The following is a 12,756-nucleotide window of genomic DNA, read 5'->3' on the forward strand; positions in this document are numbered from 1 at the left end:
AAATATCTGTCATAAAATAAATGTTTGTATTTCAATTGTATTTATTGGTTCAAATTCTACGTGGTGTGGCTTTAACGACACATCAGTTTGGTTGGAAATGAGTGATACCAGCCGGCGTGTTTCCATCAATAAGACTATGACTGTTTAAATGTGCATCTACTGAAAGTGCAAAACAAAAGTTAATGTACACGGTTTTCCATGGCAGAGTTTGAGCGCTTGGTGAAGAGGTGTTTCTCCAGTTCTCAACCACCTACACCTACATGACATCTGTCGTCTCCGCCCCCCTCTCTCGGTTGCTCTTGTTTTGAATGTTTTGAATGTTTTGAATGTGTCTATTGCACAGTGTCCTTGGGTGCTCTGAAAGGTGCTTTTAAATAAAATGTATTATTATTATTATTAACCAGAAAACTGAAGGAGAGTAACATTGTCTTTGAAGCTGGACAACAAAACAACTCCTCATGGTTCATTCTAAAGCAACACTAGACTATTTATAAGATAGGAATACAACTGATATGTCTCCTTAAAGGGATTAAAATGAAGTATTTTCCTCCCCCTACATGTTCCAATGATGTCCTAATGTGTAGAATGAGCCCAGACCTGTTCACCACAACTGCCTCTAAAATCCTGCACTGTCACTCAGAAAGGGGTTACTTCGGGTCCGAAGTGCCGTCATGCACAAGCTTTATATAGAAGCTGCAGTTACACGTATGACCTGAGGAGGCAGTAGTGAGTATAAAATGGCTACCTTGCATCAAGCCCCTTTAACGTGCAAAATGTGCTTTAAGCACAATAAAAAAAAATAATAAAAAAAAGTATTACATGGAAATTTATGTTATTAATACGCCTAAAGTTATATTGAAGTATATTTCCTTAAAGCAACACTGCGTAGAATTTTACCCAAAGGCGCTATATAAATAAAGATCTTCTTCTTCTTCTTCTTCTTCTTCTTCTTCTTCTTCTTCTTCTTCTTCTTCTTCTTCTTCTTCTTCTTTTAAACTCTGTATAGTCCCTTTAATATTATTTACAACCATGTAAGTATCACAGAACAGACTGAGGGGAGTCATTGTTCGGGTCTGTCCTGGTTCAGAACTACATAAATAGATTAGTCCAATCGTAAACTAGTTTGTCCTTACAGTTTACATGAACACAAACCGTCAGTCGTCACGTTCATTGAAGTGCGAGGCATCAGCCCGTCCTCCAGATGACTCCCGCTCGTGCTGTTGCACAATAATCAGGGTTGTTTTGTAAATGTGTCAGGTGAAGCTGCTGGCTAAACTCTGTGACTCTGAGCAGGTAGGGAGTGATTGTCCCCTGTGGACCCTCACTTACTGCTCAAATCACTGCTATTATCAAATCCCACTACTGCCACTTACACAATAATCGCTTCATAAATAATGCTTTCCAATGATCACTAAGTCGTTATGGCCATTTAGTGAGAGTGGTCAGCAATAAAGAACAAGACGGCGCTGTAAAGGTCTCTCACATGTGGATACACTTATAGTCAAAGCACAAATACTACAAAGTTAAGTAAGAAAAGAGAATATTTGTTTTTAGGTGTAGAATGGTCCTGTTTCCAACTGTGTGCCAGTGATCATTTTGTCATTAGAATATTTTGTAAGATTTTAGTCAAAGTAATAAGCGAGAGTTAATAAAGATTAAACCGATTACTAAAGTCATATGAATTTATACTCGACGTGTAGTTGACTGCATTTCTTTGACATATTTGTCAACTCCAACTAAAAGTGTTTTACTGGTTATGGAGTATCGTTGAGAGTATTATAACTCACATACATGCACATTACATGCAATACATATGATCTCATATTTGTCACAACATTCAAGCATCAACACAAGGGCACGATTTACAGATTGTTCAGTGATTGTTTTAAAGTATTCTCTGTTGGATCTGAGTGACAGTGTGAAGCAGCCGGGAGCATTGTCCTGTGTTTACTGAAGTACATGTGCTATGTAGAGGCCCAGGTTTCTAACTGTGTGAAGAACAAATACTTCATCTTTCATCTTCATCACCTGTGCCTGAACACCAGTAAGACGAAGGAGATGGTGATCGACTCCAGGAGGAAGCCACTACCACATCCGGGGGGGGGGGGGGGGGGACACTGAGGAGGTGGACAGTTTCAAGTACCTGGGTGTTCACCTCAACAATAAACTGGACCAACAAGAAGGCCCAAAGTGGCCTCCACCTTCTGAGAAGACTGAGGTCCTTCAGAGTGAGCAGGCCTCTGAGTTCAAGTTCAAGTTTATGTGTCATGTGCATCAGATACAAGGTACCAAAAGCAAAAGCAATAGTTTTGTCCTGGCGCTCTGCTGAACAGGAAACTAATCTACATGCTGTATAAAAACAGCAATACAACACACAAAACCCCTCAGCTCTCCTGAAGGCTGATGCTCATGAGCCTCACTGCCTGTGGGGGCTTTGAGGCTCCGCAGACGTCTCCCTGAAGGTAGGCAGCAGAAGAGTGCGGATGGCTCGGGTCCTCCACAACACTGAGAGCTTTTTTCTCACAGCGCTTATCGTACAAGTCCTGTATCTGAGGAGATCCAATAATCTGAGATGCAGTTTTAACTGTCCTTTTCAGAAGGGTGTGGTCATGTGACATTACCAACAAACCTCCTGTCAAAACACGATCGTACATCTGTAAAAATTGATGACCGTCTCTTTTGACAATCTTTTTTGAATTGCACAGCTGATGTGAAGAGACCAGGAGACAGTTTCACAACATGAATGCCCAGAAATTTCATATTCCTCACAATTTCCACAGGAGTGCTTTACTTTAGTTCTTTCTACATTCCGGGATAGACTGTTATGTTTGCACCATGTGATCAGGACTCACTTCATACCTGTGGTGCAGCTCATTGTTGTCAGAAATCAAACGCATGATTGTGGTATCGTCTGCAAATTTAAAAATACATCATGGACAACACCTCCCACCCTCTGCACGGGACTGTAGAGGAGCTGAGCAGCTCTTTCAGTGACAGACTGAGACACCCTCAGTGCAAGAAGGAGCAGAGCCTTCATCCCCACTGCTGTCAGACTGAACAACACGACTGTGAAGACACATGTGCAATGACCACTGTGCAAAACTAAGTGCAATAATCTCCGTACCTGCGTCACTTTATCAGCCTCCTGCACTGGGACTGTAAACGCTGCACTGCCAATGCTGACATTTTGATATTCTACATTTTACTCTGTTCTAATTAGATTGTTTATTGTTAATGCTTTTTGCCCCTTAAAGCTGTTGTAGTCATTGTATATAAGATAGCTCGATTTACTATTTCATTGTTTGCACATTCCCTGTCCATTTTGCACACCCTGACTGTTTCTGAGAGCTGATGGAATGGAAGTGAAGTTGTCCATTGTGAGATCAATAAAGGCTTATCTTGTCTTGTCTGAACTATATTCTACCATCTCATTGATATGGGGTATTCGACAGCTGCATGTGGGACACTAAACTAAACTAAGCTACAACTAAAACTAGTAAAACTATTCTACAGAAAGTAGTGAAGTCACCTATGTGCCCTGGTTGTGCAGTGAAATTCACTCTTTAAAACAATGATATGTACATATACATACAGTATATGTAGTTATACATGTAATACACCAGTGATAGTTTCAGACAGTCATTCCAAAGTGTATCTTAAGTCTGTAAAGCCAAAGCAAATGCATTAACTAAACCTAACTAATAACATACTAAACCTATGATAAAAAAGTTGACATTTTGAGCGGACACCCAGTCATTTTCAAAAGTTCTCTTATGGAGAAAATATATACAACATTTCATGATTGTTTCACATACTGAAGTATTGTTAAAAATGTATCTGCTGCACTAGATGAAGTTGTTCCTTTTGCAGAGAAATATTTGAGCGGTTCAGTGACAGACATGACCGAGCTCATATCCTGTTGGGGAGAGCCAGGCTGTGGAGTGTTTGTCTTTACAGAGAGCACATGAGGCCTGACTGGCACTGTTGTACCTGCTAGTCCAGTCAGAGTGCTCTCATATTCTAAATCTCGTCTCATCTACCTCAGCGGAGCCGACTGACGGATAGATTTACCAGAAAACACATCGTCTCTATCAAAGCAAACATGGGGTTAAACACGTTAAAGTACTATATACTCTATGCGCCTCTCGGTAGAGGAAAAAGTTTCTGCTTGGAGTCATCATTCACCGCATGCATACCAGAACCTTCACACTTCTGAGTGTGTTAGTGGGCAGGCTGAGGTCTTGGTTTGTCCACTGTGCCAGGAATGTGCCAGGATCCAGAGTGAGTGTGCAGAGCCCGGCACACGCCTGGGCCGCTCTGGTCTGTGGAACTATCAATGAGTAAACCTGATCACTCATGTTAGCCAGCTCAGTAAGCATCTGCAGGGCACGGGACAGGTATAGAAGATACTCTATTCACTACTGTAGTGTGCACCTGAGTGTTTCTGCAGAGCTGATGTAACAGATGAATTTCTCCATCGTGAATCAAAGACTTATCTAAACCTCGAGGCCTGCTTTCATTTAATACTCGTTTTACTTTTAGCCATGTGAGAAGAGAATATTAACTCTTTTACTACATCTCAACAATGGTTAATTCATCATTTAAAAAAGTCTGTTTTGCAGAATATATTTGAAGAGTTCATTTCCAAAAAACAGATAAGTGCCATTGAAAAAACTCAACGTATGCTTCAACATTTCTCTTTACATTGCAGTGTTTTTCATTATCAGAATTGTTTCAGTGCCATAAAAATATTAAGTCACTTGTTCTTAATTAAATTCACACAACTTTAGCTTCATAAGTGGCATCTGTTGCGTGCAATAGCAAATATCCAAAACGATTTTGAAAAAAATTCAAAACGGAGATATCTGCTTTTGCAAATGAACTCTTCATTTCTATATTAAAGCTGCACTGCTGAACATGCCGTATGTAGCAACATACTGCATGACCTGTATTTTCTAATACCTTTAACTTATCTAACCTCATTTCTCTTATCTTAACAAGTGCAATTTTATTAGTCACACTCACTACTCCATTTTCATTGTACATTATGATACTTTATCGTGTAGTTTGTACTTGGCTGCACATTTACTATGTTCTTCATTTATTGCACATTTCCTGACTATGGATGGGAAAATGTGCTCATGGCTACAATCCGGAGTGGTGTGTTTACATGCATGAGTTCTACCCCGACCAAATAAACAATAAACAAAAAAACTAAAGTCTTATCTTATTAAAGTAAACGCTAGGACCACCTTTATTTTAGCAGCTAGTACAGGGCACTGGAACACACGGAGCCAATGACTGCTGCAGAGCCTGACTTTAGTGAGACTGCACTGTCCTCTGCTGGACATCAGGGGGCAGTGTCCCTCTGTGCCACAGTGTTGCCCTCTGGCAGAGAAGCAGCCTGATGTCTGTTTAGAGAGAGGACATGGTCAGCTGAAAATACAGAACAATCAGTCTCCCATATTGATTCAAAACACGTACACTATCTGTGCAATAAGGGTCAGCTGACAGTAGGACAGCGCCTGTACAACAGGGGAATCCTCCAGCCAGGTGCTTCTGACCATCAGCACTGCTGCCGCTCCTCACAGGTCGTCCCCGCGGGGTCAGTAATGCATCAGTACTTTTTAATGTACTTTCATCATAAAATAGCGCACTAACAGAACAAATATTGATACTTTATCAAGTATCGCAATACTTTCAACACTTGTGTTTGGAGGATTTTTTATCATGCACTCCTTTGTTTTCCAGTAACAGTTACACAGTACTTTGGTATAGATACAGACGGCCATATATGGTCATGCTTCAAAGCAGTTAAGGGGGAAAACAATTTGGAAAAAAAATCTAAACTTTCTTTAATAATTCAAAAACTACTTTAACAAATGCTAAATAATGAATACACTGTATACAAAGACGTGGGGGGGAGCAAAGTGTTTCAACAGCCCATAAATACATAAATAACGGAGAATGCTAACATGATGCTACATGTGAGCATCCAGCTAATGCCGTTTTTTGCTTCTACTGAACAATCTGCTGTGAATAAACATCCTCATAGACTTTATTTGTATATGATAAATAGAAAGAGTGCAAAATTGGGTTTCCCAAAAGATTCTATTTCTCCCTCGGCGAGGCCACGCCCCCTTCCATGACGCAATGTCGTCTGTATCTATACATTTTGCATACATTTTAATTTTTCAATCTTCTGTTGCCCTAGAAACCAACCTTCTATGGCAGCTGGAGCCCTCTGCTCTGGGAGTTATCGTCTTAAAAATATGATGAGGGTTATCGAGGAGAAACATCATACATGTTTGGAAAGAATGAATCCATTTGGGTGGGGTCCTTGTGGTGGTGGGTGAGTGTCACCCCCTGCTCCTCCTCTGCAGGACTCAAATCAGAAAAAAACACAATCCAAAATATCACCCCATCAAATGACAGCCAGCCAGTGAGTTACACTGCATCAACTCCACCACTAGATGTCGCCACAGCACTACACATTTCCTTTCACTGTGCACAGAACAGCTGCCGCAGAAGACATGGGCTGACATGGAGCAGTCCTTACTTTATATTCTCCATCAATCTTTTCAGATAATATGACCAAAATACACTCTATTTTCCTCCTCATCCAAACCCCACGTCTGGGCCTCGCAGACTTTAGACTCTAGAGCGAGAACGAAGCTCAACCCTGGACCCATTGTTGACCTGCAAAGATGCAAAACATTGACTCCTAGATCAGTCCTGCACACTTCTCAGATCCTTGGGATGTGTGTGTGTCTGCTGAGACACGATCTCGGCGCCTCCTGGTCGCCTCCCTCACGAGGCGTTCCATTGGGAGGAGGTCCTGTGGAAGACCCAGCACGTCCATAATGGGAGGTGTGAAAACACTTGATCTTAGTCCATATTTGACCTTTTCGTGGCGATGTAGCTGTGTGGGTGGTGAGCATGACATCTTTACTTTCCATCATGCCGGCCTCCATGACGCTCCAGGATCAGTTGTTTTTGAGGTTTCTGGTAGGTGTTCACTGCTGATGGAACTGTATCTCATGATTGCTCGTACATTCCATCCAGAAAATGATGGCTGAGTGGTTCCTTGGCCTGATGAAGGTAGAAAAGCACAGTGTTAGCTGAGAGCATTTACCTTGTGTGAGGATCCATGCCGGCAGTAGCAGCAGCAGCAGCAGCAGCAGGGCGCAGTAATTAGTAGATTTAATATATTTGACAAGGACGATGCACAGGTGCATTGATCAGCATGAAAAGATGCTTTGTACCAGACTTTAGGTGTTGGAGCTCATTTCCATCTGCAGTACCCGAGACAATTACAAAACTCTATACCAGCAGCATAAAACAATAGTTATTTAAGATAAGATAAGAAGATAAGAAGAAACTTTATTGTCTGTCCCCGAAGGCGACAGCAATTCGTCTTTGACAGGCTCAAAACATGCACACACACTTCCATAAAAACACAGGCACATTTAACAGACTGTGCTTTATACGGTTGATGAAAAGTACATTTGATCAATGGTACCATGCTGACCGCCAGGTCACTGAAAGGTCACCTTCAAGCCCATGTCAGAGTGTGTAGTGTTACTGGTTCTGCAGGAGCATGAAGTGAATTAGTCGTGACCATTGTATTGTCCAAACAGAGAGCTTAGCCTCTGTGACCTGCCTCATGGAAGGGTTATTTATTCACTATTTGAACTTTGGATAATGTTGAAGAGATTTACCTGAGCCCACTTGTAGCTTTTGAAATGCTTCATTTGAAACCCATCACTAAACTGGAATTCTTGTGTTAGTAACGGCTTGTTTCAGAACTAATGGTGGATCCTCATGTTTTCTACTGGAACCGTCCAGAACAGGCCTGATCTGACAATGTGCAGACTCAGGCTGAGAACAGATTTATGGAGCTGTGAATATTACACTGAAAGAGTGATTATATTATCATGGCACGGTAGTAGGCTACAGGTTAGCATTCCTGCTTCACAGCTAGAAGGTCCAGGTTTGATTCCCACCAGGGACGAGGCCTTTCTGTGTGGAGTTTGCATGTTCTCCCCGTGTCTGTGTAGGTTTCCTCCAGGTACTCTGGTTTTCCCCACTACTAAAAACATGTACAGTAGGTAAATCCTCCAGCCAGGTGATTCTGACCACCAGCCTGGCTCCACATCATGGAGATGGGGCCCCGAGCGCCGGCCCACGCTGGCAGCTCACTGCTCCTCCAGGTCGCCCCAGAGTATAGGTCAAATGCAGAGAATAAATTTCCCTACGGGGAAAAATAAAATACACCTTAACCTGGATTGATTTGATCTGCCTTGTTATTTTCTGTACTGTAGCCGAACAGTGAAGCACTTTGAATTGCCTTGTGTAAGAATTGTGCTCGGAAATCAACTTGAACAATGAATAGCTGTAACAATGATGTCTTGCCCAGAGGGCTTATAAGACACCAACAACAACAACAAAGGACCAGTTACCAGCAGGCACAAACAATACAGACAAAGGAAGCCAAACACATTCAAATGAAACATTTCATCACTGATGTAGAACATTTCAGGCTTTTGAACAAATCATTCACCAAACAATACATTTCTCAGATCATCACACCATGGGCAGGATAACACAATAATAAGTTTCACTTTCAGCCTCTCCTAACTCACTCAGTCTCCAGAGTCTGTCCTCTTCAGGAGTCTGAGAGAACCTGACCGTGTCTCAGGCCAGAGGGAGGAGGCCAGTTCACAACTGAGCATCAGAGATGTTTGGTTCAAGGTCAGCTTTACATTTACATACAACTCTGTTTCAAATACATCTTTCATTTGTAAATCATGTATTATTATGTATTATAATAATAATAATAGTAGTAAAATAGTAGTAATTATTAAATAAGTCCATAGCTGTGGCTTAGCCATAATCCCACTGAACCATTTGTGTTCAAAGTTTGACATTAAATTGGATCTGATGGTTTTAACACTACAGGATAAATGAATACAGAATGCAAAGTTACAAAAGACAATCCGGAGCTCTGCAGTTGGGGACTCCACAGAAAGACTTGATTTGTTACTAGATATGAGATATTAGACTTGTTTATCACAAACCCAGGGCTCTACTGAAGCGGGATTTGAACCTCTGTCAAACATCATAAATTCATTACAGATCCTACATACTTATACTGGGCTGCATGCTCAAGAATGGTACTGCCAAAAGTACAAACTGTTCTTCGTGGAGTGAATCCTTTCCTGAAGTGCATCATTTGCGTTTCGCGTTTGATTTATAACTAAGTCTCCATCTAAAGCACCAATTTTAAAAACACTGAACATTTTCTGCAGATCCTCTTCAGTTTCAGCTACATCATCATCATCATCATCATCATCATCATCATCATCATCATCATCATCATCATCATCATCATCATCATCATCATCATAGAGCAGAAGGCCCGGGCTAAAGGGCTCCTGGTGTCGAGTTTCTAACTTTACCTTAACAACGGCCGCTGAAAGTCCCTGTGCAGAACAATGGGAGTGGATGAGTCTGACCCTGGATCACACGTGTGACGCTCAGTGAGGCCTGCAGCCTGTAAACACAGCGTTTCCATGGAGACTCCATACAATCAGTGCGCCTGGGTCCCGGGACATCAGTGCACATCTGCCCGCGGATATGGACGACACACCGGCGGACTCCGAGGACCAGCGCCTTGTCTTCCTGCAGGAGCATGTCCTGAGGGCCCTGAAGCTCAAAGCCGAGCGCTGGAGCAAGTGCGTGTCCGCCGAGGACAACCGGCAGCTCATCCAGGCCTTTCTGGAGCAGGCCGAGCGCAGGACCCTGGTGCTGTCCCTGAGCGCCGCGGGAGCGCTGCAGCCCGCACACTCCTTCACCGCGCTCTCCCTCTCAGCCTCGTCCCGGAACAAGGCGGTGTACTTCGTGAAGCGGAGCCGCGGCGCGCTCAAAGCCGAGAGCATGAAGGACAGCCTGGTGTACGGGGAGCTGTCGGCCGCCCCGCTGGAGCACTTCTCCGCCCTGGTGGACGAGGTAAGACCCTATCGAGACATAGACTCAGAGAACTGTGAAGTGAACCAAACTGAGCATGTCATGTGGACTTGGTCTTAAAGCCTACAGCTGTGTTAGCCAAAGGTCGCACAGGACGCGCGCACTTGCGAAAAGCGGCGCGCGTGATGCTCCCAGGGGTTCTTTTTTTTTTCATGAGGGGCCGCATATTGAAGCGCACACGGGGTGAAGGGCCATCGGTGGACAGTGCTGAAAAACCTTCGACTAGCAGAGGTTTTAATTGTGCCCCTTACCTTTATTTATGCTCAAAGCCTTCATGCAGCTCTGTCAATGTTTATTGTTAGTTTCAATTGTGTAGAATTATTACATTTCAAATAAAAATGACGATCTCTGATGATGTGTGATTCAGCAAGAGGGCAGAGGGCCACAATGAATTGGTCTGAGGGCCGCATTTGGACCCCAGGCCGCTCTTTGGACATCCCTAGGTTGTAGGTAGGAGGATGAATAGAAGAAGACAGCAGCCTGGCCTCCGTAAACTACGGTCAAGTATCATTTCCCTACATGCACATCTGGGTCTGATCTCAGTGGCCGCGTTACATCGGTTGAATTTCAACCAACCATTCAGCTAGCGGGGAAGGCGGGGCTTGGAGGTGAAGTCAAGCATTTGCGCCGATTTGTAGTTTGGCAATGGCGGCAGATACAAAAATAATGGAAGCTCTTCAAACCGTTCTGGCTCGGCTCCCAAATATCCAGAAATTAGAACTGAAGCCTTGGAATGAGCAAGGAATGTCCCCAAGAGTTATGATAGAGTTATGATAGAGTTATGATAGAGCTATGATAGAGTTATGATAGAGTGATGATAGAGCTATGATAGAGTGATGATAGAGCTATGATAGAGCTATGATAGAGTGATGATAGAGCTATGATAGAGCTATGATAGAGTCATGATAGAGTGATGATAGAGCTATGATAGAGCTATGATAGTGTTATGATAGAGTTATGATAGAGCTATGATAGAGTCATGATAGAGTTATGATAGAGTTATGATAGAGTTATGATAGAGCTATGATAGAGTTATGATAGAGTTATGATAGAGCTATGATAGAGCTATGATAGAGTTATGATAGAGTTATGATAGAGCTATGATAGAGTTATGATAGAGTGATGATAGAGCTATGATAGAGTTATGATAGAGCTATGATAGAGTTATGATAGAGTTATGATAGAGCTATGATAGAGCTATGATAGAGCTATGATAGAGTTATGATAGAGTTATGATAGAGTTATGATAGAGTCATGATAGAGCTATGATAGAGCTATGATAGAGTTATGATAGAGTTATGATAGAGTCATGATAGAGCTATGATAGAGTTATGATAGAGTTATGATAGAGTCATGATAGAGCTATGATAGAGCTATGATAGAGTTATGATAGAGTCATGATAGAGCTATGATAGAGTTATGATAGAGTTATGATAGAGTCATGATAGAGCTATGATAGAGTTATGATAGAGTTATGATAGAGTCATGATAGAGCTATGATACAGCTATGATAGAGTTATGATAGAGTTATGATAGAGCTATGCTAGAGTTATGATAGAGTCATGATAGAGTTATGATAGAGCTATGATAGAGCTATGATAGAGTTATGATAGAGCTATGATAGAGCTATGATAGAGCTATGATAGAGTTATGATAGAGTTATGATAGAGTTATGATAGAGTTATGATAGAGCTATGATAGAGCTATGATAGAGCTATGATAGAGCTATGATAGAGTTATGATAGAGTTATGATAGAGTCATGATAGAGCTATGATAGAGTTATGATAGAGCTATGATAGAGTTATGATAGAGTTATGATAGAGTTATGATAGAGTCATGATAGAGTTATGATAGAGTTATCATAGAGTCATGATAGAGCTATGATAGAGTTATGATAGAGCTATGATAGAGTTATGATAGAGTTATGATAGAGTCATGATAGAGCTATGATAGAGTTATGATAGAGCTATGATAGAGTTATGATAGAGTTATGATAGAGCTATGATAGAGTTATGATAGAGTTATGATAGAGCTATGATAGAGTTATGATAGAGCTATGATAGAGTTATGATAGTGTTATGATAGAGTTATGATAGAGTTATGATAGTGTTATGATAGAGCTATGATAGAGTTATGATAGAGTTATGATAGAGCTATGATAGAGCTATGATAGAGTTATGATAGAGTTATGATAGAGTTATGATAGAGCTATGATAGAGTTATGATAGTGTTATGATAGAGCTATGATAGAGTTATGATAGAGTTATGATAGAGCTATGATAGAGCTATGATAGAGTTATGATAGAGTTATGATAGAGTCATGATAGAGCTATGATAGAGCTATGATAGAGTTATGATAGAGTTATGATAGAGTCATGATAGAGCTATGATAGAGTTATGATAGAGTTATGATAGAGTCATGATAGAGCTATGATAGAGTTATGATAGAGTTATGATAGAGTCATGATAGAGCTATGATAGAGCTATGATAGAGTTATGATAGAGTTATGATAGAGCTATGCTAGAGTTATGATAGAGTCATGATAGAGTTATGATAGAGCTATGATAGAGCTATGATAGAGTTATGATAGAGCTATGATAGAGCTATGATAGAGCTATGATAGAGCTATGATAGAGTTATGATAGAGTTATGATAGAGTCATGATAGAGCTATGATAGAGTTATGATAGAGCTATGATAGAGTTATGATAGAGTTATGATAGAGT

General features: G+C 41.3%; 1 protein-coding gene across 1 annotated transcript in view; it reads left to right on the forward strand.

Moving 5' to 3' along the window:
• Positions 1-9,569: 9,569 nt before the first annotated feature.
• The window catches only part of dnah9 (dynein, axonemal, heavy chain 9), a gene marked incomplete at its 3' end in the record, with an annotated part of 755,285 nt that continues 752,098 nt past the window's right edge, over positions 9,570-12,756 (forward strand). Inside the window, exon 1 of the mRNA XM_079578063.1 lies at positions 9,570-10,011. Within this exon, the coding sequence (XP_079434189.1) occupies positions 9,640-10,011 (372 nt within the window). The 5' untranslated portion in view covers positions 9,570-9,639. The remainder of the gene's footprint in view (positions 10,012-12,756) is intronic.

This window comes from Gobius niger, assembly GCF_951799975.1.
Source record: "Gobius niger genome assembly, chromosome: 19".
NCBI lineage: Eukaryota > Metazoa > Chordata > Actinopteri > Gobiiformes > Gobiidae > Gobius > Gobius niger.